At 41.9% G+C, this 26,725-nt stretch overlaps 1 protein-coding gene across 6 annotated transcripts in view; it reads left to right on the top strand.

The window, feature by feature from the left end:
- Window positions 1–26,725, top strand: part of Ankfn1 (ankyrin repeat and fibronectin type III domain containing 1) — a 369,637-nt gene that overhangs the window by 301,147 nt on the left and 41,765 nt on the right. For all 6 annotated transcript variants that reach the window (XM_051192277.1, XM_051192194.1, XM_051192357.1 and 3 more), the window contains 7 exons: window positions 2,168–2,265; window positions 4,898–4,988; window positions 10,814–10,921; window positions 17,114–17,213; window positions 17,610–17,742; window positions 18,224–18,340; window positions 24,676–24,891. In XM_051192277.1, the coding sequence (XP_051048234.1) occupies window positions 2,168–2,265; window positions 4,898–4,988; window positions 10,814–10,921; window positions 17,114–17,213; window positions 17,610–17,742; window positions 18,224–18,340; window positions 24,676–24,891 (863 nt within the window). The remainder of the gene's footprint in view (window positions 1–2,167; window positions 2,266–4,897; window positions 4,989–10,813; window positions 10,922–17,113; window positions 17,214–17,609; window positions 17,743–18,223; window positions 18,341–24,675; window positions 24,892–26,725) is intronic.

Genomic DNA, 26,725 nt, shown 5'->3' with positions numbered 1-26,725 from the left:
GGACAGTAGTCTTGGATGGGGCCAGACATGAAGGTCCTTGAATGTCTTTTTAAAATTTCATTTTATTCCCAATGCAATTGGACATGATGAAGACAGTTTAGGAGGCAGAATGAACAATGACTTTAATCTGTAATTCAAGCTGTTGTTTGGGGATCATCTGTAAGGGGGAGAGCCAAGTGGAAAACCCAATTAGGAAGCTCCTGGGTATTGTTGATGCTTGTGGTTGCCAAGGCTGGTTCCAAGATTATTATAATGGAAGGAGAAATGGGAAGCTGGTCGAAGACGTTGAGGAAGTGGAAATTCTGTGTTTAGTAATCAATCTGGTGTAAGGAAGTAGGAGAAAGATGAGGCAAGTATGCCCTGAGACTTTGGTTTGATAGTTGAATAGATGGAAATGCTATTTGTTAACACAGAGAAAACACTTTTGGCAAAGAGACATGCTTAGGGAGAATTCAGACAAAGCAGAGGTACTCATGGAGAGATTTACAGGAGGAAGCTTTAGCGCAAGAGAGAAGCCAGACCTAGAGTCACACTTTTAAGACCCATAGAGCCACTAAAGATAAGGCCAGCACCAGGGGCAAGCACACAGAGTGAAAGAAAAGATGCCAATGATCCCCCAACCCCAGGAACACAGCATCAACTGGAAAGGAAGAGCAAGGAAGAACACAGACAGAGGCAGTCAAAGGGTGGGAGAAACCTAGGAGAGCTGTAACCCAGCTAACAGAAGGCTACAAAAAAATCCAGGGGAAACCAGAGGTTGTGGCACATCCCACATCCACATAGGGGCTGCTGCCAGTTAAGGGAACTCTAGGATAAATTTAGGACAATGATGACTAGAGAGTAAAGAAAGCAAGCTGGGCTTGCAGGAGACAAAAAAGTGGAGCACAGAGACAGCAGCTCCAAAACTAGAGATGGATGACCCACAGGGTAGCAAACTGAGAGACACTTTGACTTAACTGCCAAAGATTAAGGTGTTATAGAGGATATATAATAAATCTTTACATCTCTGGCTTGTTGTCAAGAGATTTTCCATGTGGCTCCTGCTGTGGTGCAGCTTGCTTTTAGTCCCTCCTGTACATAAACAGTTACATAAGATGCTCCCACCTGATACCCAATTCATCTCCTGACCATAACCTATGGAACCAGTGGAAGATGCTATGAAAGGATACAGTCACATATTACAATGGGAGTTTGGGAACAGTGGAAGATGCTGTGAATGGATGCAGTCACATAGTACAATGGGAGGTTGGGATTTGGATGATCTGAGTGTGGATGAACACCTACTTTGAGAATGTCAGAGGAGAAAACCACTGGACAGGTCAGTCACAGACTCAACATCCAGCAGAAACTCCTGAGAAAGGCTAAGAGAAGAGGGAGGAGAGCAGAAGAGGTTGGTGTAGGAGACACTAGAGGAAGAGGGTGTTTTCAGGAGAGGACACTGGATAACAAATAGGAAATGAGCAGAAGCGTCTTCATTTGAGATGAGACTATAACCAAGACTTTGAAAAGTCTTTTTTGTTAGAATGAGGCTAAGTCAGGCTGGGAGGTAAGTGTCCCAATGGACTCTTTGCTCTTGACAATCAGCAACTCATATTTTGGACTGCCATAATCAATGATCTATTATTTATGATGTGCCTGAGTATGTGATTGTGTGTACACAGATGCATGGTGTCTTTATATAGCAATGGTCTCGTGAACAAAAATTAGGGCTGTTCACCCCATAGACATTTCAATAAAAGATAAGCTAAATGTGGTCTACTGCATCACATTGACTTTGTGTAAGTACAGTCTATAGTGTTCTCACAAGGTAATAATGAATTTCTCATAACATATCCTCTCATTAACCAATGTGTGCTCATCTAATATGCATTATATGTCATATTAAGAACATCACAAAATGCATGCATACTCCCATATAAATTGTATCTATCAAGATTTTAAAACTTCTAAGGTGTATAACTGAGATTGATTTTATTTTTTTCTCTCAGTGGAGAGCTTGCCTTAAAAAAAAAACATGATTTGGAAAGTGGTTTAATATCCAAGGAGGGCTGTGAGCACCTGAGGATGCAGGGCCAAGGGTGGGCGTGGGAGCTTCTGTTAGAGGCATTTCCTGCAGCACTGCTTGTCATATAACTGAGTCTTATCTTATTCTCCCCACCCCCTGCAGTGGAATGGAGCATGTCAAAAGACTTTTCCCCTTTGGCTGGGGAGATCATCATGGACAACCTACAGACCCTGCGGTGCACAATCACAGGCCTCACCACGGTAAGCATCCTCCAGATAGATTTGGCCTCCCCTGCCTTTTGCACAGGGGTGCTGATAGCAAAGGCCTACTCTGGAAGTGACAGCCCACACCCAGTCCTCTGGCAACAACTGCCATTCGTTAAGTGTGATATGTCTGGTATCCATAATCTGAGGCTCACAAAGGGCTAAGCAGACAGCATGAACCACTTTGTAAGCTGCCATGTTCTAAGAGATCAGAAGGAGGACTGGCCTCATGTGAGCCTTGAAAGCCGCTGCCTTCTGGACCACAGTCTAATCTGCAGGGGATCAAAGGCTCTGAGAGATCCAATTTTGACTCCCTGTCTGATGGTAAAAATAACAGCCTCATCTAGCCCTCACCCCCACCGCCTCATTGAGATCAGTCATCAATTGGAGTCACACAATTTCCTGAGAGAAATCCTTTTCCCCTGATTAAAAAGGGGGAAAAAACGCTGCCTAGAGCTGCTACTACAGAAAAGAAACTATATATGGCAAAGGTACAATCTCTATGTAATGTAAACTAACTTTAAATGTGAATGAAAATCTGAAACTAGTCATGTTTGTTTAACCAATCTAAACCCAAATATTAATTGTTTATGTTGAACTACAAATGAGCATCCAAAATGGAAAAAAAAAAAAAATAAGAACACATAGCAAATCTACTCAGACTGAGGAAACTGAATTTCCTCAGATTATATATATATATATATATATATATATATATATATATATATATAATTTTAAATCAATCTTTTAAGAGTAACCTTAAACTTTTAAAGTACATTTCAAATAATTAGCATCTTAAAAAATTCATATGGGAGGAGCAGAGAGATATTTCTGTTGTTTTCTTAGAGGTTAGCCAATTAAAACAGTTATCTGTAGCATATAATCCTGAAACCCAGTATTAAAAAGCTGCCATCAACTGACAGCATCCAGTTTATTCTAAGAGAATTCTTGGTGGTTTGGTCACCACGAAGAATCCTGACTTTTAGTCCTAATCGCATGTCTACACCAGAGACCAGAACTGTGGATTACCAGAGCAAACAAAGCCCCAGAGTGGGTGGCCCCGGAGATGCTATCAGCAGAAGGCTGGCTCCAACACCAAGGCTCCATGGTGGATGGAGGCCAGGAGGAACCCCAGGGAATTTCCATTGCTTAAAAGAAAGAATAATACCATGATAAAAATGGAAAAGTCTCCACAGAGAGGCTCTCTGACATCTAAACTAGCTTCTCTAGGGATGAGGTTTTTCCACTTCACCATCCAATAAGAGTGATGCAGACATTAGCCTGAGCATATAAATGCCTGAAAGTGAATTTATAGAACTAGGCCATCCATATAACCCGGAGGTGCATAAAACCCAATTTTCAATGTTAGAGAAAAAGGTGTTAACCTCATCATATGGCAAGGCAATATCATCAAAATCCTAGCAAAGTCTCCACAAAGATTTTTTTAAATGCAAATGCCATTTTCCATTTATAGCAGGCAATCATTCACCCAATATTGGCTTTTCTAACACCCCTTTGGTTTCACAGAAAAAAAAGAAGAAAAGAAACCTCAAAGCAAACATTAAAACCATATAAAACATTTTAAAGGATTATCAGTAAGCAAAACTTAACTCCTTAACTCTTAATACCATAAAAAGATGTTAAGAATATAGGCCATTCTTTTAATAGTGGCTTTAAAATTGAGTCACATCAGAAAGTTGATTTTTTTTCTTTTTATGCTTGAACAGCTGAGTATAGGATATTCATAGAAGCATTATTTACTGTGGCGCAAAATAGAAAGCCTCCCAGAATCCACCAGTGAGGGACTAGTTGAACAAATGAAGGCATCTTCTTGTAATGAAGTACTATGTAGGCACGAAAACAGGTCTGCCTTCATGTACTAGTCTGCAAAGACATTTATTATAGCCTGTTAATTTTCTAAAGAGCCTTAAGAGGCTATTGAGATAGGTGGCTGTTACCTTTGAGGAGGGAAAAATAAGTAGAACATAGTGAGGCTGGAAGGTTGCTGTTGTTGGTAAACCTTGTGGAACCTTGTGGGTTGTAAGACTGTGTGGTTTTATGGTGTGTGTATGGATTGCTCGGGCTTTTGTTTTTATTTTGTTTTATTTTCTATTTTTATTTATTTTATTTTGGCTTATTTGCCTGTTGGATTTCTAAAGAAAGAAAAAAGGAGTAAGTTGGGTGAATAGCAAAGTGAGGAGGGATCTGGGAAGAGCTAGGGGAGAGATAACTGTGATTAGAATAAATTATATGAGAAAATTATCTTAAACATACAAATATACATATATATTACAAAATTGATTTTATACATACATATGTTTGTGTATGTATTTTAGACAAATATATACATATATTTGTGTGTATAAAATCAATTTTGTATGTATAAGTTTATATAAGATAGGTAGAGATAGATGGATGGATAGATAGATAGATAGATAGATAGATAGATAGATAGATAGATAGATAGACAGATAGATATAGATGTGGCATATATAATTTATGGGCATAGAGAGTAAGGGAAAAAACTATGATATTCCATTTCTGAAATCAAGAAAGGGGGAGAATCCTTCAAGTGTGAATGTAATGAATTATAATGCCTGATGCAATTTCCTATTTCAATTCTTTGCAGGGTCAGCAGTATTTCGTTCAAGTCTCAGCTTATAACATGAAAGGATGGGGACCAGCTCAGACCACAACGCCAGCATGTGCCTCTCCCTCTAGTAGGTGGCAGCCACTTCCAGATGGCAACATGCTCAACTGCCCCATCCCTAAGGTGTCCCTGCCAGCTCCGCTCCCCTTCACCCTTCAGCAACTGGCCATAGAGGAATGATCCCTCTGAAGAAATGCCCACAGGAAGTCAGCTTAGGGGAGAGGAGAAGACATTTGAAACACATTGGAATCTTTCATTAGTTGTAGCCTTCAAAGGTTAATGAAACTCTCAGCCTCAATTCAACATCTACAGAACGTGTCTAAATCACATCATGTCATGGACATGTCATGGAGCTTTTCAGGGATGGAGAGCACACCCTGAGAGTGGCCAGCCCAGAGTATATAGTCCATCCTAGCCCTTGTCTTCCTTTCCTTACCTACAGTGGACACATCACACTGATCTCCCATGAGAATGAAATCAAACACCTTGACTTATCTGACATTCTGCCAAGAGAAAAGCTTTTTTATTGACAGTCGCCACCCAACAAATACTACATCTAACCTTGTATTGGTGACTGAGAAACCCAGCAAAGACTTCTTCCAATCATTTGAAGATTAATAATGTTTGCCTGGTATGTTTGGTATAACTCCCTGGTAACCAGAACATTTAATTAACCAGAACAAACAACTCCAGACATACTAGAAAGTAGGCTGTTCTTTACAATGAGCCCAGTGCTCTGAACTCTATTTTCACCTTTTTAAAAAGTCATTTATGTAATAATTAAGAGTACATGTGCTCTTTCTGAGAGCGAGAGCTGACTAATCATTAACGGAATGCAACTTGAATCCTATTCAAACACCTTATGGACAGCCTTTTCCTTTGCCTCAATTTACATCTTGGGAGCTACTTTAAGGACACAGATGCAGATAATTATGCACAAAATTTGTGCTCCCAAAGCCACGTCAGCCCCAAATAATACACAGAGATTCTGTATTAATTATGAAAATGTTGGCCAGTTACTAGCATTTCTTATTGGCCAGCTCTGTCGTAAATATTAACCCATTTCTATTAATCTAAGTATTTCCCTGTGGTCTTGGCTTACCGGGAATGCTGTACCTGCATCTCCTACCTGATACATCTCTCCAGAGAAAAGAGAGATTTCCTGTTTGCCCCTGCTTATATTCTGATTCTGCCCAGCTACATCACTTCTGGCCTGTCTGTACAGACCTCCAGACCTCTATGGTTAGCTAGTGGCAGTATCTGCCATCCTACATCACTTCCTGCCTGGCCAATCAGTGTTTTATTCATCAACCAATAAGACAAACATACATATAGAAGAACATTCCCCCATCAAATTTGCCCTGCAACAGTATATTAATAGGTAAATATTATGTGAGGCAAAGAAAATAAATACCCACTATTTGTGTGATGGTGAAGTATGATATATTCAACATCTATGTTAAAGAACCAAACACTAAATTGCTAAAAATATGTGTTTAAAACCCATTGTGTAGGAATGTCTAAAAAAATCTTATAGTATAGGGGTTTTTTTTAAAGAATAATAACAATAAATATAGGGACTCCATTCATTTAACCATTAGTTTACCTAGTAATTAACTAGGATGTATCTAGATCACTCTCAAAATTTAACAGTGTGCTGGAGAGGTGGTTGACTTGGTAAAGTGCTTACCATACAAGTAAGAGGACCTAAGTCAGACAGATCCCCAAAACCCATACAAAAAAAAGCCAGGTATGGTGGCATACACTTTTAATCCCTTTGCTGGGGTTGAAGCAGAAACAGAAGGTTCCTCAGGCTATCTAGCAAACTCCAGACTCAGTGAGACACCCTATCTCTAAAACCAAGATGGATAACAACTAAGGAAGACACCCAAGTTTTATCTCTGGTCTTCACATGCACACACACATAGGTACACACACATTTAACAGTGGATACCTAGGTTATGAGTTTATGTGTTTTCTGCTTTATGTGTTTATATTTTTCAAATGTTATAACAAACTCTTACTCAAGACTAACTGTGAGCCAGGTGATAAACTGGAGCTTTATGTGCAGTGTCTCTCTTTACCCTCACAGTAGCCCTTCATCTTCCTACCTCTTTGTGCATACACATCACTGATATTATCATCTGTAGCATTATCACAATCAGACATAACCTTTATAAGACTCATTCCATTCCAGCCATCAACCTACAACTTTACATAGGAGTCTTGGTCTCTCTGACTGATGGAGGAGCTATTAACACAGAGGCATATTTACGGAGTCCAACCTTTGAACTAGAATTTAGAAGGAGGCTTTTTGGAGGCCACATCACAGGTACACAGCTGAACCATGATTCAAACCTGAATTGCTCAAGACCCTTCCATGTCTTCTGTAGTAACTAGAACACTATTATCAGACAGAGAAGTAGGCTGAAGGCCAGTCCATCATGCCTACCACCTCTAGTAGATTTGGGTAGTTATGTGTGGTCTCATATTGCCTCAGACCACCAATGACAGTGTTCTCCAAGGCCCCAACTCCCTCTCAATTTTCTTGGATATTTCCATTGCTGAAGATTTGTCAGCAACTAACACTGGGAATTGCAAGATTGAAAACACTAAGAGATTAATCCTATTACCACAGTAGGAGGTGTATATTTTTAGAGATGGAGCATTGGGAAGCACCAAAAAAAAAGAAGAAGAAAAAAAAAAAAAAAAAAGACTATTCTGGGTTAACCTGGAAGGGCAAGAGGGAAATCAATGTCTACGTCATACCCCACACAGATTATGGTCTGCATATGATGCATGGACCTCTAAAGCCCAGATGTTTGGGCGCTCTAGAGCTGCACATTCTATCACACGCTCTTCTCTAACAAGTTTACCCATAGACCCCACCCCAGAAGGACAAGAATGGTTGTTCGGGGCTTAGAGGAATCTTTTCCTCATTAGTAATTAGCACAGTGAACAGCAATGCTTTTCTAAAACAGTGTGTTTGATTAGCAAGAGTGGCTGGCAGAGAGTCTAGAGCCTAGCATATGGTTGGAGTTGCTGCAGACATGCCATATCACTTGGAAGGAACAATATAAAAACACTCTCATTCTATTTATAAACAGAGTATGACATTGTGATGTAACATGTATCAGTATTCAGATGTTTACTAGAGGACAATGTACTCTAACATGACAGAGTAATTGGAAATTTGGTAATATGTTCCAGTGAGCTATAAAACTTTTTTTTATATTTTTACAAAAGGCCTTAATGTGTTTTTATAGACTTATGTTATATGGTATGGTACATAATAAGAGAAAAGCGCCCAGACAGGCTTGTCTGAGTTACGATCAGGAAAGCCCTGATATGGCCAGTGAATGTAAGCCCTGCATTGTGTTGCAATTGAAGTGTCTCGTTACCAGAACAGTGAGCTGTATTATGTGGCACAATCCGCTCTTTTCCTACCATGCGAAGTTTACTCCTGTCAGGTTCCTGATTTCTTAATATATTTTCAATTTTCTCCCTCATCCCTGCAGTCTCCTATTTTATGTAGTCATCAGAACTTTCCAAACATCTATGAGACACTCATTCTTTCCAAAATGTTGGCATTGTTCAGAGCTCACTCGGGCTGCAATTGAGCATTAGCAACTTTTGTATGTATCATAAAGTCATCAGATCCAGCTCAACTCCAGTGTAATAAGGCTAAGCTGAAAAGCTGAGACCTATCCCATCACCCCCTGCCCATACTGATGGCAGCATTAGGACTCATTAGAACGCATTAGCATGTTCAGGTCCATGTACTAACTCAGCCACCCAAGAGTATTACTGAAGCATAGATGCCTGCTCATCCTCATTGTACCTCAGGCACTTGAGAGGCTCCAACTAAAGGAACAATGACCCATGTAATATTCATTCTGTGTCCAGATGTGAGGAGTGCTATAAATAGTCTAAGGGCCACTGACAGTTATTTTCCTAAATTTCAAATGCCCCAGCCTTCCTGAACACCATCATGCTTTTATTCCCAATGGCTTCCCAACGACATGCTGAGCATTTCCTGTGTGCCCAGGATGCTAGCTGGCTCATACTCTTTCTCTTCAACCTCACCCTCCCAAAGAGATTCAAAGCTGACGTTGCAGAGGAGACAGATGAGGCAGAGAGAAATTCAGTCGTGGCTCTTGCCCACAAGGAACAGAGGGCACCTGTGCCAACCTATCTTCTGTCTCCAGAGTTGACCACAACTAAGCCCCAAACAGACAAACTCCAACTAAGATCTAACTCTCTTGGCCAAAAGAAAAAATAAATATGTGCGATATAATGAAATGAGTGTGCACACTCCATACAAGGCCACTAGGATGTCATGTCACAGTGTTGGCTGGGCCTCTGAGCTGAGTGAGGCAGGTCTAGAGTGGAAGGGATGTCTCAGCTTCATTTCAGGGTAAAATGAACTACACATAGAAGGGAATGGGAAGGAAGAGGAGCTTGAAAATCTATGAGGCCTCCTCCTTCCTAGATAATCATCAGATGGAATAAAAAAAAAAAATAGTGTTTCCATACTGAGTGGCCTTCAAGTCGTATTTCCAGAATGCCTGTCATGGAACAGGCATTGGGCCAGATCCCTAATATACTTCTCATTGCATCCCTATAAACCTCTCAAGACAGACACTGTCCTCATTTTTCGAACTAGGGAGTGAAGGTCCTGTTGATACAAAGGGCTTTCCCGTAGTGAACTGGAAACAGGAGGAGCCAGCGCTCACACTGGAGTTTACTGGACCCCATGACCTACTTTACATTACCCCACCTGATCTAACTTGTACCCTGTCTGGGCTTAGCTGACTCCCTGGGATGTCCCTCCTGAAATATATATAGCCCTGGAATTCGGGTGGACCACTGTGAGATGCTGGGAGCTCTCTGCCATGAAGTACTTAAGTGTCTGGATGAAGACGACTCTGTACTTTAAAACAACTCTGTCAGGGAGGGGATCTGAGGCTGACCGGCTTTTCTGAGGTGGAGTGACCAGCCTTCACAGAGATGTACTTGAAGTTGGTTTTGAAATGCCCACAAAGAAAATCTAGAGGAAGGAGAGAGACTGGGAGCCGGGATGGACAATGAAGCGACTGGCCTGCTGGGGGAAAATCTAGAGCTGGAGACAGCAGGATTGCAATCTTGACATTAGTCCCATATGAGTTATTACTCTTGATATCATTATAGCCAATGGAATGAAAATAGAAGGGGGAGAAAAAAATCTCAGTGGGGACTGCAATTTAAATTTGCCATGTAAGCTAATACTGTATATTTAGAGACTGAGCAGACAGGGTGGTTGGTGGCTCAGAGTATGTGCAGGGGCCGCTGTGCCAGCTAACCAAAGCAGACATTCATTAGAGCAAAATGTAGATTTCCATTTCTTGGCATCTGACATGGGCTCTTTCCTTGGAAAGAAATGTCAATTTGGCCAAAAGTGTGAAACCTACAATAAAAGCATTGGGGCTGTGGGTTTCATCTAGTCTGCACATTTCCCCCCCCCCCGGCTTTCCTACTGTGAAAATCCAGCTAAAACTTGGGGTGCTGAGTGAAGAGGCAACAGGGTCACTGGTCAGGACACGGAGGACTAGGAGAGAAGACAGTGGACTTCCAAATTTCCTATTTTTTTTTTCCTTCTTTGCCTCTCAAGTACCATTTTCTCTTGCCCAAAAACTGCCCAACACAAGAAGCCAACCACAATTACTGTTTTTGCATAGGGCTCTGAACAATGGCAGCTCCCAAACCGTCGGCATGGCCTGCCAGTTCTGTGTGTCCTGTGTGCTTATCCACAGAGCCTGTGGGTAGTGAACACAAAACCCCAGCACCTCAGGCAAGGCTGGGCAGAGGCCGCCTCTGCTTTAAAAGTTCCCTCTGTTTGTTTCTTTTGTTCAATAGACTGGAAAGACTATGACGACAGAGAGCCCAGACACAAGGGACAGAGCGAAGTTCTGGAGAGCCTGCTGCAGCAGGTCCGAGCCCTTCATCAGCATTACAGCTGCCGTGGTAAGGATAAAATCTGTGCTGGGCCATCGACTGAGGTCTCGGTGGCGCCGGTAATTTTAGCAGTTTCCTAGCTGGGTCATACCTTCTCATTCATCAGGGAAAAAGAGATATTAATATTTGTACATCTGGAATCACTTTACAGCACTATCTTGCTTTAACCCTTCCACGGAGCCTTCCCTCTCCTTCCCTCCCCTTCCCCTCCCCTTCTCTCCACACAAAAAAAGTTTGAAAATCAGCACAAGGGAAAACAGCCTCAGCTACTGTCCTCTGAGCTGGCCCTTCACAAGCCTGTCTGTGGCCCTCTGAGACAAGCTTCCTTGACATTTCACCCCCGAACAACATGGAGGCAGCTCCGACAAGACAATGGCAACCACAGCAAGCCTTCACTTCTATTGATAAAATAGCTTGCAATGCGTTTTCACATCTGCCATTCCAACTTCATCCTCACTGTGGCCACATCGAAAGGGAGGCTAAGTTGATTTGCTCAAGGTCATAATGCCAAGCTATGGCCTGGGATTTGTGGCACCATGTCCTGTCTAACTGCTGTGCCTCATTTTGTTATTGTTGTTGTTGTTGTTTTGGTTTTTTTTTTTTTTTTTTTTTTTTTTTTTTGTCTCCCTGAACTTTAATCCCACCTTGAACTTTAGTCTTCATCCATCCCACTGTTTGGCCAGGAGTAGAGCTCACCTCCTCTTGATTTTAGCCCCACTCTACCCAGAGACTCTGAGATGCTTTAAAAGCCTCTCTGTTGCTTGGGCTGCTCAGATGGGCCAGGGTCAGGTTTCTGATCTGTGTAATGATTCGTGGAAGAGGCACTTAGTTTTATTTGGAGAATTAAAGCCTCCATAAAGTTTTCATTTTCCATGCTCCCATCAGATCTCCAACTACTCTGTGCTCACTAGATTCGGGGCACTGCTGAGCCAGCTGGGTAAAAAAACCCATGGCTCAAACTAAGATGCTGTTCTTTCTGTTTAGACGAGGCATAAATCATACTTAGCATTAGCAAAAAGTTTCCCAATTACTGTATAGCTCTGACAACAGGGCCCTTCAGAAACGTTGGCTCTAGCGGGAGATGAGGACAAGTGTTTGCAAGAAAATGATGTTTTTCTAATGAGTGGCTCATTAGGAGATGTAAATATGTACAAGGGCAGCTGGAGAAGGAAATCTAAGTAGGATTTTCATTCCTGAATCTCTAGGAAGACTTGACACCACCACCACCACCATCACTACCACCCCGAAAAAAGAGGCCTGCATCATTCTATACTGACTGAAGTCCATTCAGTTCTGGGTTCCTGGGGTTCATCTCAAGGGTGGTGTTTCCTCCTTTTCTGTCTCTCCATCACCCTGATGCCCACTGGCTCCTGTGTGAAAGCCAAGGTGGTCCAGCAATTGGACAGGTGTTCTTTGCACCTTTCTGCTTGGTATTCTGAGGACAGAAGCTGAAGTTGCCCATGGCCAGGAGGGTTGGTTTTTGTTTTGTTTTGTTTGTTTGGTTTGGTTTTGGGGGGTTTTGTTTGTTCGGTTGGTTTTTGGTTTTTTGGCTTTTTGGTTTCTTTTTTGTGGGTTTTTGTTATGTTTTGTTTATTATTTATTTATTTGTACTTTACTGAGGATTCAGATGTTCTTCTCATCACTATATGATTACTATCCAGTAACCAAGAAATGATTTCCTAGATAGCTCAATTATTTCTATAGTTTCAACTGGACTCATGACATGCATGCATGAGCCCCTTCCCAAACCATATTAAGAATGAATGCAACTCAGGAATAAGTAGGTCTTCCCCCAAAAGGAACATTTTCAAATTTGTTAAAGTATATTCCAGGCACTACAATAATGCAGTATAAGAGACATGGCAATCCCATGAGAGGCTCAACACAAGAGCTCAGGTTAGACAAGGTTAGGGGACACCGAATTCTTCATCCCTCTCATGGAAGTGTAAAATAGACACCAGAATATTCAACACTGTAGTGAAGGACCTAGCAAACATGGTTAATCAAGCATTTTCCAGCCTCTTCAGCCATATGAAACTGTTGCCATAGAATTGGGATCCTGTGATGTAAACTTTGGGAAACACTGACCTATGACCCATCAAGATAAGACATAAATTAGCTCACAGAAAAATAGCAACTCTTCTAAGACACTTGAACATAACTCTAAGTTTCACAGGATATCAAGGCTGTGTAAAGATTGCTTACAGAGGACTATGAAGCTGTTGTTTGGAATAGTCACTACATCAAGATACTGTGTTTACTGGGGACATAAACCTTTATAAACTTTGCAATTGGAGGGGGGAACATAATTACTTGAGACCTAGTTCTACCATTTAGAGATTTGGAGAGAGTGTTTAACCTAGCCCAGATCGCCACTTCTTCATCAAAAAATCAGGGTGTGTAACTTGCAGTGTTGTTACAAGGTGATGGGCTCAATCTGCCCAGCGCAGTGGAAGCCCCTCACACACTCTGGCTTCTTTTCCTTCGGTGTTCTGGTGAATGGGGAATGGTGCTGGTCTCCATCCACAGTAACTTACTGGCACATCCTAAAGTGCCACTCCACTGTGCTGAGCTGGGATCCTCACCAACACACAGCAGCCTCCAGTACAGAAGCAATCATCTCTATTCCTCCCCAAACTCTATCCAACCAGGACCAGAGCCTTCCAAGTCCTTTCTACGTGGAATTGTATGTCCTTAATTGTGGGACTTGATTTTTCTCACCTTATTTCTTTCTTCCACCACGACCCCCTTTGGCTTTGGCTCTCTTCTCTCCTACTAGAAGTCTTGCTAGTTAGAGGTTGGAGTCTCCTCAACTAGCCTTTTTGACTTCTTTCTCCACCCTTGGTTTTTGTTTATTTGTTTGTTTGTTTTTAGGTAAGGTCTCGGTATAAAAGCCTAGTTGACTTGGAAGTCACTATGCAGATCAAGCTAGCCTTAAACTCACAGTGATCCTCCTGCCTCTACCTTCAGTTCTGGGAGATCAGCTGTGTACCACCAAGTCTAGCCCAATTTAATGTTCACCTCTAGTTTCCATCCTGACATCTTTTTGCTCCAATTTCTCATATATATATATATATATATATATATATATATATATATATTTCATTTTCTAAGCCTTCTATTGGATTTTGACGTTTCTGACATTTTTAATTCCCAGTGTTCTTTTGTTGTACTATTAAAAGACAAGTAATCCCTTCCGTTATACTAGTTCAGCATCTTGTCTCTAAGAATGTTAATGACAAGCTCTGTTTTCTTCCATTCTGCTCAACAACCCCCCACCCACCCGCTCTTTTACCTGGTGTTGGCCTTTGTGCTTCCTGGTGGGATGACCTTTAACTGCCTAAAGATCCTTCAATGTTTGCTCAGATTTAAAAGGAGAGAGATCAGTAGCCCCTGGGGAGCTCTGAGCACATGGACAAGGAACTTTACTCACAGGCTTCACTGAAGTCACCAATGCCATAAGCCGTGGCTGCAGTCTCTGCTGAAATCCTCCAGAGAAATTTCTTCCAAGCTCCTGCCTCGAAAGTGTAACCTTCAGTATGTGTGTTCTGAGAACATAATGGGTAAACACCAGACTTGAAAACTTTCATGTAGTCTACCAGTTTTAGTACCTAGTCCCATCACGACAACCATCCCATTTCCTATACTGAAGTCTCCCTGTCTCCTCCTCCAGGGGCTTGGTTTTGTGGTTGGTTTCCTTCTTTCTTTTCCTTCCTTTCTTTCTTTCTTTCTTTCTTTCTTTCTTTCTTTCTTTCTTCCTTTCTCTCTTACTTCCTTTGTTTATTTGTTTTACTTTCTAGAGAATAAGCTGTTAACTTTCATCCAGGGTAGGAAAGGGGTCTTTGTCTAGCTATGCAGGAGAGTAGGAGATCTAGAAATCTGACTTTTAAACAGATTTCAATCTGACTTTTAAACAGATTTCAGAAACTCCCAGTTTTATGCGTCCCCTCCCCCTACAAACAACCATGGAGCCTGTCAATGAACCGGGTTACTTCTCAGTGACCCACAGGGGACATTTAGTCCTGATCTTTCTCAAGTCTGTTAAGTCTGTCTACATGCTTTCTGCTACCAAACCGCACTTATCAGTGTCTTCTGCCCTGTTGATTTGCCCTTGTGATACCCATTTCTTTCACTGCCTGTTCTGTTTTAATAAGGTTTACACAGAGTGACAAGCAATGTCTATGCTGACTCCCAGCTTTGAACAGCAACCCTGTTGTCTGAAGCTGAAGTTCACATGTCAGCCAATGACCCCCATAGGATCAGGGGTGGAGCCACACTGGTGGGCCTCAACCATGGGCCACCCCCCCCCCAGGCTTCTCTGTCTAACAGCAGTGCTGGGGCTTTCTGTTCCCATCCCTGGGAACAGGCCTACCAAAGCTCAGCGATGACACCAACAACCCCAGCTTCCCTTCACTGCAGACAACAGAAGAAATAGCAGCAGTGACCATCTTGCCCAGCTCCATGGGGCATTTGTTTGCAGACACCTGGGGATTCCACCATACCTATCAGGGAAAGCTCCAGGTTATAAATGAGTGAGGAAACATGCTCACGTTCGTACCTACAGAGGTTCACACACAGCTGCTTTCCCAAAATGATTTTTTTCAGTCTCTTTGGGTACTGGCCTTGCTATTTTGAACAACCCATCCATTTCTAAGTGCCAGTCCCTTCATCTAAACAATAAAGGTAATAGCAGACCTATTCCTACCTATATGTTTTCGTTTTTTTCCTGTCTTTAATTTTTTTAATGTTTTTACATGAAATAGAGTTACAATATTTTCCTCTTTCCTTTGCTCCCTCTAGCTCCTCTCTGCTATCCTTCCTTGAATTCCTCCCATGTTCCCCTCCTGAAATTGATAACATCTTTGACTACTAGTTACATATACGTGTGTGTGTGTGTGTGTGTGTGTGTGTGTGTGTATACATAAATATTTCTAAATACAACCTGCTGAATCCGTTTTGCTTTGGGTGTATGTATAATTTTAAGGCTGACCACTTTGATTTGGACAATCAGTAAGGGGGCTCATCATTGGGAGATGCTAATTATACTTCTCCCAGCAGTCAGTAGTTTCCTCTGGCCTTTCTCTCGGCGTGGTGGGACCTCGAGAAATTTTCCCCTTTCCATGTTAACATGTTCACTGATGTTGTCGTCCTTCCTGTTTTGTTTCTGTGTCCATTTCTAGGACAGCAGACTTCTGGTATTGTGCCTCTTACAATCTTTCTGTTCCCTCTTCTGCCATGTTCCCTGAGCAGGAGCTGCAACATAGACATCCGTTGAGGCTGGGCCCTCTACTACTTGCAGATACAAGCACACGCACATACTAGACATGACTGCCCTGGGATACTAATTGTAGTTATATGAAATGGTGGGGTGAGCTGGGTAAATGCGTTCCTTTTTTTCTACTCTCCAGATCTTCTGTAACATGCTCATATTAACCCTGAAAGGAAAAGATTTAATCAGACATATAAACTAACAAGGGGGAACTTCTGAATGCACTGAGGAGAGGTGAATATTAAAAAGCCAGGTGGTAAAAGGGGAAGAGGAAATGGAACTGGTTCCTTTTCTTTGCGTCTTACTTGATAAGGAAGCACTTACCCTGAGAGGATAAACAAAGACCTGAAGTGGTTTCCCTCAGTTATAAATATTGCTCATCCTCCAACATTAGTGAAGAGCTGTTCGTTGACCCAGCCAAAGACTAGGGCATTAGTCATTCTTACACGGCTTTGACAAAACACCAGGAAGAAACTATTTAAAGGAGGAAGGCTTTGTCTTATCTATGGTTTCACGCCATTGGTGGGGAGGGCATAGTGAAGTGCTCATGTATCATGGAGGCAGGTGTGCACAGCACCGGCTGTCATTCACTCTTTGGGGGCACAGAAACATGGGCAATACACCCCAAGGGCCTGGCCCCAGTAACCTACCCCCACCTCACAAAGCCTCCAAACCACTAATACCCACAAACAACTCCACTAACTGGAGACCAAACATTCAAAACAGAAGCCTATCAGGGCCATTTGCAATTCAGACTGTAGCAACTGCTATCTTAATAAATACAAGTTTACTGAAGAAACAATAAGCTGGACCCCTGTACGAAATTGGTAAGTGACAGGCAGGGGGAAGGGAAGGCCAGGAGGGAGGAAGGAAAAGCAGAAATGTTGATCTGTCAGATGGAATTTGCACTGACTCTTCTTTCTACATTCCAGAAAGTTCCAAATTGCAAACCACGGGCCGCAAGCAGTCAGTGTCAAGGAGCCTGAAGCACCTATTCCATTCCTCAAACAAATTTGTGAAAACCTTAAAACGGTGGGTCCTTCTAGGATGTTAACACTTCTCCTAGGAAGTCTTTAACATCTCAGGGATGAACTAACTAGGGTTCTAAGTGGAAACCAAGCAGAATTGTGTATTTGTATTAAAAGAATGAATTCTCCTGAGAATTTGGGCAAGATACCAATCTCTAAGTTTTAGCCAGTAAATTTGTGACACATGGCAAAAAATATGTTCCTAGGTGTATTTTCAATTCAGCTTGCAAAATGTCTAAAACTAACTAATTATATATGCATGTGAATATATTTAATTATACACACATATATGTATGTGTAATTATTTATATATGTATATATTCATACATAAAATTTTATGACTTGTTTGGTAAAGCAAAGAGTTGAAGATTTGTTTTTTTCTTTCTCCTTTTCTTTATAGAGGACTCTACATAGCTGTTATATTTTATTATAAGGACAATATGTTAGTCACCAATGAAGATCAAATACCCATTGTTGAAATAGATGACTCTCACACCAGTTCTATTACACAAGATTTTCTGTGGTTCATGAAGGTACACCGAGTTCTCATTTGATTTTCCCCTATTTTGCACTAGGGTTACTGCACATAAATCTCTGAAACTTTAGTTGAGGGGTCTCTCAGGATCAAAGTTTTGGGGTGGAAGTAAATTATCTCAAAGATCCCTTATGGCCCTGGTATGCCCTCTGTCATATTTTTTTTTAAGGCTGAAGTAGTATCTCCACTACACTTTCAAAGCAAAGAAGCGTGCATCCTGTCAGATTGTGTCTCTACTATTCAGAGTTATGGGATCATTTGGCAAGGACTAACATGTAGATCTGACTGTTTCATTAGCATTCAGATCTTTTTCCAATTGGACAGAGATCAAAAAGTGGGTTCGTGTGTATCTGAAAATGGACTGGAGAACAAATATCGGGGGGTGGAGTCAGGTTTCCTTCTCCTGCTTTGCTTTGATGCCACAACCTAAATCATTCACTGGCTTGGACGATGATATGGCCTCGTGACTTCTCTTGCAGCTGTCCTGTATGTGGGAAGACATAAGGTGGCTAAGACAAAGTGTGCCCATCTCCATGTCCTCATCCACAGTGCTGCAAACTCGGCAGAAGATGCTTGCTGCAACCGCCCAGCTACAGGTGAGGGACTAGGCTTGAGCTCAGCCCCTCAAGTAAAGTGTCTTCAAACTTGAAGAGCTCAGTCACCAATCCCACCTGCAAAGGAGAAGGGTGGGCTCCCTCCTCTTTCTGATATCTGGCCACAGGAAAGCTTCTTGGACAATTTGACATGTGCCTACTCATGTCAGCCTTTGGTACGGAATCCTAAGCAAAGAAAGAGGAGATCAGCACTTTCCATTTGATACTAATTAGTCAGCATGGTTCTTCAAGGGCTCATGCTCATCAACTGTAGGACAACGGGAGCTTGACTGGATGAAGGGAGCAGAGAGCAGCAGGGAGTTAGAGCAACTTTCTGGTGGGATTCTTCTGAAAAGCCTACGCATGTATATAAATCTGGGGCCTGAGAAGAACCTTGAGTGATGTGTATCTGCTTACAAAAGCTGTCTCTTATAATCTCTAGAAATTTGCATAGTGGGAAAGTAAGCTGTATTTAGCCAGCAGGCCCACACAAACCATCATTTTAAAAAGTTCATAAAAAGAACTCTAGCTCCGCCCCCACTTACAACTACAAGAGTTTCTCTTTTTGAATCTCTGTAATCACTACTCAACCCTGTAACCACATAACAATTGCCATGCTTCTAGAAAAGGTTACATTTGCCCCTCTGTGTTACACTACACTGCATAGACCATTAACTGTCTTGTGTCCTCCATGGCTTCAGATTTTAGTAGTGTCCATTGCAACTCACTCTTAATTGAGAATCTCCTCCTACAACTCAAAGAAGTTTCCAAGAGGCTTAACCCCTCCACTAGCCCACCACTAGCTGGGATATGCCTAACCACAGACTGGCACCCCCCCCACACACACACACACTTAGAATTTCAAGCAAAACTCTTGGTTGTGGGTTACTGGAGTCTTCCTTGGCACTTCTGTGAGGTACCAGCAACCTGAGGACAGGCTGTTGCTAGCTATACCGTCAGATACTGAAGGATACCCCCATGGCCAGTGTGACCCTGCCCAATCCTCACCACGACACTCCTGGATTTCCTCACTTCCCACTCCAAACTTCTGACCCCACACCATCTTTTGAGACTATTTCCCTCCTTACCAAGATGAGATCCTGATACGTCATAACCACTCCCTGAAAATATTCTAGATTTTTCTCTTGAAAATAAATAAATAAGATCAGTCCAACATGTCTACACTAAAGTAGTTTCACCCTGATTTCTGGAAGGAAACAAACCATATGCGCGAAAAGGACTGACAGTTTTCCTACTGCACACAGAGCCACAATTCTCAACTAGGATGCCGTCTAGTGACCCCACTGCATTTCTGTAGTGACTGCTTCCTCACGCTATCAAGTCACTCTTTAAAACCCTTCTGCATTTCTCCCACATCCTTCCCATTCCCCACTCTCCATCCTGACAATGGTGACGGTATCACATTGTCTAAGAGATGGGAATGGCTTTCCACCACCAAATTTCTAAAACCTGCCCAGACACTCACCTTTCTTTATTTTTTTCTCCCCTATTCCAACAGTTTTATACAGCCTCACCCTCCCAACTAAAGGCTTGCTCCTGACTCTCATCTCTTCTCTCCTCGTTTAAAATACTCATCTCAAACTGGAGAGGTGTCACAATGATTAAGAACACTTACTGCTTTTGCAGAGGACCTGAGTTTGTTCCCCAAATCCATGCCAGGAGGCTCACAACCACCTGTAACTCCAACTGCAGATGGATCCATCACCTATGGTTTCCATGGGTATTGCATTTATGTGTACAAACCCTCACATTAACCCACGTTTAAAGTGCCCTCACATGCCCTTTCAGCTACCAAATAATCATTTTTCATTCCTCACACTAGCTTTCTTGAAAGAATCACTCACATCCTCCTTACCCACCAATTTCCTCATTCCCCCATCAGCACCACCTCATCAGGGCAGAATCTAAACTCGCACTATCGGGCCACCAGTCATCAGAGCAGACAACTCTATAAAGCTTGGGGTGTCGGGTTCCTCACTTGCAAGATGAGGCTGCAAGTGTGGGAGTTCCAGGGTGTTTTAGGGGAGGAGACAAGGTGGGACTACAATCAATTGGCGTTTCTGAGAAACTACCTGAAGAATTTTCAGGAAGACCAAAATTTTCAGTGACCAAAACTCCCGTATTGGCAGAGGTAGGAAGGGAAAGTGAGAATTTCTTTTCTCCTTCTAAATAAACACCCACTTTTACACCTACTTTTGTAGCCTTTAAGAGAATCCCCAAATTATGTAGCAGGCCTTCGCGGAACATCTCTGCATCCCTGCCACTGTCTTCAGCATCATTAAACCCAGTGGACACATGTGAGTCATCTCAACTGATACCTAGCAGCAGTACTCGACATACCCGGTTCTGCTCTGCCTTTTGAAACCTGCAGTCTTTGGCTTCCTTAACACCATCCTCTCCTGATTTTCTCACACTTTCTGGGCTGTCTTTCTTGGTCTCTTCTGCTAACTTATAAGGCACTTTCTGCTTAGGATCCTCCCTTGTTTCACCTCTTTGACTTGCTAATCATATCCTACATACCCCTTAGGTCTCAGCTGAATGTGTATACTTCCTCAAGAAGCCTTTCTCTGTACTCAGGGTTAGGTCAGTGTCTCCCCCCCTCCCCCCAGTACCTTTAGTCTTCATTCAGAACAATGGTTGCCACACCATTACTTCATTGTCTTTCTTCTCCCCTCTTCCATCGCCTTGTATAACCTCATCCTTCCAACCAAAGGCTTGCTCCTCCACACATGCCCTGAATCTCCTATCTTTATTTTAAAACACTCTTTGTCTCAGACTGGAGAGGTGGCCCGGTCTACAAAGCCAGTTCCCTAGTGCTGTTACACAGAGAACACTGTCAAAAAAAAAAAAAAAAAAAAAAAAAAAAAATCAAACAAAGTAAGAAGAAAAAAGGAAGTAGCAAGTAGCTTTATATATTATTTGATAAGAAAGCAAAATGTACAAAATTTAATTCATTGGTTAATTAAAATTATCTAAGCAAAAACGTATCAGCATTTGAATGAAAAGAAATGAGAAGGTCTGTAAATGCCCCTGTGCTGTTCATTTTTGGGGGACAAGGATGAGGCCTCTTAGGAATATTCCTTCTTAGCTTCCTCCTCCACACTGAGAGGTATCGGAAATACTTATCCTCGAAAGACAGTGCAGACTGTTTCCCATTAGATGTCCCTCCCCCACACTTTAGAAATGAGCGCCAATAAGAGCCGGACAACAATGGGTGATGCTGTTCTTTCTTGCTTGCTTTTTAGACAACAAAGAACTCCCAGACTTCACTTTTTCCAGTCCCTTCTGCACTTCCTGAACTTCTCATGCCATTCTGAAACTAAATAAGGTCACTAGCAATGGTCCCTCCTGGCTCCAGCTCACTGCTAGCCTAGAGGTCTTCTGGCTGTCACCTAGATGTACTCTTGCAAAGCATCCCATGAGTCACCTACCACTTCACCACGTAGGAACATCAGGGGCCCAGGTGGCCTAACATAGCATGACATGGATTGTAGTGATCTATTTCTCCTTTAGGTCCAAAGGAGCCCCCTTCCCCAAATCATTTTTATATCAAGGGAGAATACCAGGAAGGTTTTTTTTTGTGTGCTTTCTTATTCAACCTGTGAGAAAGCCTATCCAGCTGGGTATGGTAGCACACACCTTTAATCACAGCACTCAGTAGGCAGAGGTAGGTCTGTGAGTTCAAAGCCATCTTAGTAGCCTGGTCTACATAGCAAGTGCTAGGCCAGCAATGGTGTGAGACTTCTCTCAAAAGAGACAGACAGGCAGGCAGGTAGACAGACAAATAGATAGACAGGCAGACAGAGAGCGACATAGAGAGAAAAGAAAAGAGGAAGGAAGAAAAGAAAGACATACCCAAACCTGACAGTAAGCCATCATAAGTTGGCTTTATTCATAAGTTTATTAAAATGGCCATTTCAGTATTATCCTATTGTGAATTATGTGCTATGTATTAAGAAATATGTGTGGTCATTCAACTCTTACTGAGTTCTCCCTGTGACAAGGACCTAGAGACATAGAAAGAAGGAGCCAGGCCTCGCTACAGTTGCATGCAGGACAGTCAGACACACACGAAGAACCTTGAACACAACACAGAAGGAAAGAAAAGCGAGGATGGCGACTTCCACCTGAGATTCTACTGGATGGCTTTTCACTGCACTGACGTAACTGAAAGGAACAATCTAAAGAGGGAAAGATCACTGTGTTGTCTCACAGTTTCAGAGGTCTCTGCCCAGTTTGGTTAGCCTCACTGCTTGGCCTGACAGAGTACAGTGACAGTGTTTGCATGTGCAGAGGAGTTGCCTATGTCATGGTGACCAAAAGGCACAAAACCATGAGGGGCCAGGGATGCAATGTACCCCTCAAAGGTACTTTCAGTGACCTACGTCCCCCACCAGGTCTCATTTCCTACTTCCTATTACCTCCAATAATGCTATTAAATTATGAATCTGTCAATGGACGAATCGAATCCACTGATTAGGTCCAAGCCTCATGATCCAGTCACCTCTCAGTGAGCTTTTGGGGGACAATCCGTATTCAAACCATCACAGAGTGAGGAACGTCGTCCCAGAGAATCTGGAACTGGGCTGGCTCTAGAAAATACAGTTGGAAACCAAGAGGAGATTCCAATTATGGCAGATTTGTAAAACCCTATATTCTGGAAAGCAGGCGTGAGAGTTTGTGAAATACATTTTCATGTGTTGCTTGATGTAATCCCCTGGACACTCTATGAAGGCAGGATTAGCCAAAGTGATGCCTAGAAGGACCTTTAATTAAGATGGTGAAGCTCAGGACCAGGAAAAGTAAACAGTCTAGCAGTTAATGAATGGTAGCCCTGGAACCCAACATCTGTATGAGAAAAGTCTGAATAGCTGTGGTGTGATGAAACCAGCTCATTGGCTGTGAAAAACCAACTGGCAAATATTCAGAAACCTTGGAGGCTCATTGTCATATTCAAGGTAGCTTGGAATGGACCACACTGTAGAGACTGTCACTTACTAAAACCAGCCATCCCACTCTGTGCCCTCCTGGTTTTTTGGTATGGAGTTTACTGGTATAACCCTGCTCATATAATAGAGTGTCTATGTAAAACTATAGTGCTACATAGATGTAGACTAAAAATCTTACCAAAGTAGGGGTTTTTTTTATGATTTATAAATCTTACCAAAGTAGGTTTAAAAATATGATTTATAAGTAATTTGTTAGAAAAATCTGAATGATTAGGCCACTTAATAATTAATCTTACCAAATGAATTTTGTCAGTAATTATTTATAAAGTTCCTTACTTGTTCTATGTCTGGTCTTTGTAAGGGTTAAAAAGAAAAAGAAAAAAGAAAAAAGCCTGAAGGCTGAAGACACAGTCCCTATCTGCAAGGGAACACTCCAGGGTTTGAGATTTGAATACTAACCAGCTGGCTTGTTTATTTTTAGGACAACCTTGTCATTTTTACAAGTCCCAGCTCTACATCAGCTCTCACGCTAGCATGTCATCACATCATCATTTATGTGAGTTCACACACACACACACACACACACACAAGCACATGCATACCCACACATTAGCTAGGAACTCCACAATGGTTTGTATGGGATTTGATTCCAATAACCTGGCACTCTTGGCTAGAGATCTTCACCCCCTTCGTATTTGTACAATTCCTCTTTATTTCAATGATCCATGCCTCAGCTCCTTCATATTTAAGGCAGCATCCTCCTCACTTTTCTGAAAGTATTGTCTGCCTCTGTCAGCAGAGTGTATGAGCAATTTCAACAAGCCTTTCAGTAAGCAGAGTCGCCAGTGATGCAGATAAGTCAAACCAGGCCAAGCTCCTGATTTAAGAACCTTGTAGGGAAAGCACAGTCATCAGGGGACCTCTGCACAATGTGCGACATTGTCAATTCACTTCTTCATCTTAAACAACCCCACCTCACACTAACTTACTGTAGATCTCTTGAAAACTCCACAAGTAGCATGCCTGAAATATCAGACATTTTTCTTTAAAACATCTGGGATTCTTAAGTGCTGGTCACTGAGGTTTACGTGCTGGTGTGTCTATGTGGGCAAGAGATATTTACAGATATTGAATTTGCTTAAGAAAATAGAACCTCTGTGCCTCTTGTTGTAATCTTTGCAGGCCCACAGTGAAGACTTTCCTTTGAGATTTTTGTTAAGTGCGTTTCTTCAATGCTATGTCTCAGTCTGAAAAAAAAAAATGCAAACAGCTCCTCAGAAATCTGGCAGTTTTCAGTGTCGTTTGTTGTGGTTTTGTTGTTCTGTCTTACAATATCAACTAAACTACCAGTAATCTGTTGGTTTCTAGAATTTACTTGGAACGCACAACTTGGGAAGACTTTACTATGAGCCCATTAAAGATCGCCATGGCAACATCCTCATAGTCACCATCAGAGAAGTGGAGATGCTTTATTCCTTTTTTAATGGCAAATGGATGCAGATCTCAAAACTGCAGAGCCAGAGGAAGTCCCTGTCAACTCCTGAGGAGCCAACAGCCTTAGACATTTTACTAATAACCATTCAGGTATGTAGGGTTTTTTTTTTTTAATTTTCAGATGTTTATGATTCTGATACATTTATGGCAGCTCTAATACAATATACCAAGAGCTATTCTCATCAGTGGCAATGCAGTAGAGTCCTGAGACGATTCGCTGCCGGGATTCCACAGGTAGGAACAATACTGTGGGTTACTTTCATTGATTTCTGTCTACGTATGGAACTGGTGAAGCAATTCTAAGAGTGGACACTCTGAAGATTCCCTAACAATTGTATTAGTCACTTTCACATTACTATGATCAAAATCTCACCCAGAGAAACAACTTAAGGGGAAAAGGCTTATCTTGGTTCACAGTTTCAGAGTGTTACATTCCATCACAACAGGAAATGCCTGAGCCATGGTGGAAGGAGCCTGATATAAAAGCTGTTCATATTGTCACAAACCAGGAAGCATCAAGTGGCCAGAACTAGAGCCTAGGCAAGGCTAATAAACTACAAAGACCCTCTCCAACCAGGTCCTGCCTCCTGAAGGTCCCAGAGCTTTCCAAGACTCTACCACTCAAGGGAGCAGGCAATCAAAACACAAAACTTACGGTGTACAATTCCAATGCAGACATTAACATCGATGAACCAGTGAGAAGAACTGAAATGGTTAAGAAGGGAATCTGCAGAGGTTAATGTTATCTCAATACCGGAATGAAGTGTACAGTACAGGGCAGGGGAGAGATCACACATACGTATTTATTCTTGCTTATTCCTCATAATACCCACAGGACAGCAAGGCACAATTAAATCCATTTTAGGGATGGGATAATTGGGGCTCAAAGAGGTTAAGGGACACAGAGTGGCACACAGAGGTTGAGTGGGTGGGGTTAATGAAGCTTTGGCCCCCATTTAGTCCTTCACTTGGGCAAGTCCTTTCCAAGGCACCCAGCATCCAGCAATGAACATTTGAAAGTTTATGCTCTTCCTCTGTAGCATTCCTTTATCAGGGAGAGTAAACATGCCATGGTGCACATGCGGAGGTCCAAGGACAATTTGCAAGGATCAGCTCTCTCCTTCTACTTTGTGGGTCCCAGGCTTGGAGGCAAGCACCTTTACCCACTCAGCCATCTCACCAGCCATATATATATATATATACATACGTACATATATATATATATATATACATATATATATATATATATATATATAAAGAAGGGAGCAGAAACTGCATTAGCCATATATATATATGGCTAATATATATATTATATTTTATATATATAATATATATAGTATATATATATTGAATATATTATATTCTTTCAATATATATATATACATACATATATATTATATTCTTTATATATATATATATTTATATATATATATATTGAAAGAAGGGAGCAGAAACTGAATTAGCCTCAGGTGACTGATGCAAGTCACAGAATGTGGCCCTAGACACATAGCAACAAAATGCCAAAACTGAGAGTTCAACTCATATCAGCTGATGGAGGGGGTTTCTTCCAGCTGTCAATCACACTCTGCAGTACAAGTGAGAGACTTAGGAAATACTAACTTAGGATTTTAGTGAAGGGTGGAAGATAAGAGCTCCCAATACCAACAAACTTCAAACCTGGGCTAAATGGAAGCACTAACTGGAGGCCTGGCTAACCAGTGGCTCACAGCCATGTGTGACAAGCTGCTTCCTTTTCCTTCTTTAGTTTTTTGTTTTTTGTTTGTTTGTTGTTTTCATCCACTGAATTCACCATGTAGAATTAGGTAGAAAAGCTGATGGAAAACATATGTAACTGAGCAACCATGGATGGATGGATGCCTTATGTCCCCCAGTCTTTGACAGAAGAGTGTACAGCTCGTTACTG

Source organism: Phodopus roborovskii, unplaced genomic scaffold (genome assembly GCF_943737965.1).
Source record: "Phodopus roborovskii unplaced genomic scaffold, PHOROB, whole genome shotgun sequence".
NCBI lineage: Eukaryota > Metazoa > Chordata > Mammalia > Rodentia > Cricetidae > Phodopus > Phodopus roborovskii.
The sequence above is the reverse complement of the archived record's forward strand: the minus strand, read 5'-3'. Positions and strand labels throughout refer to the sequence as shown.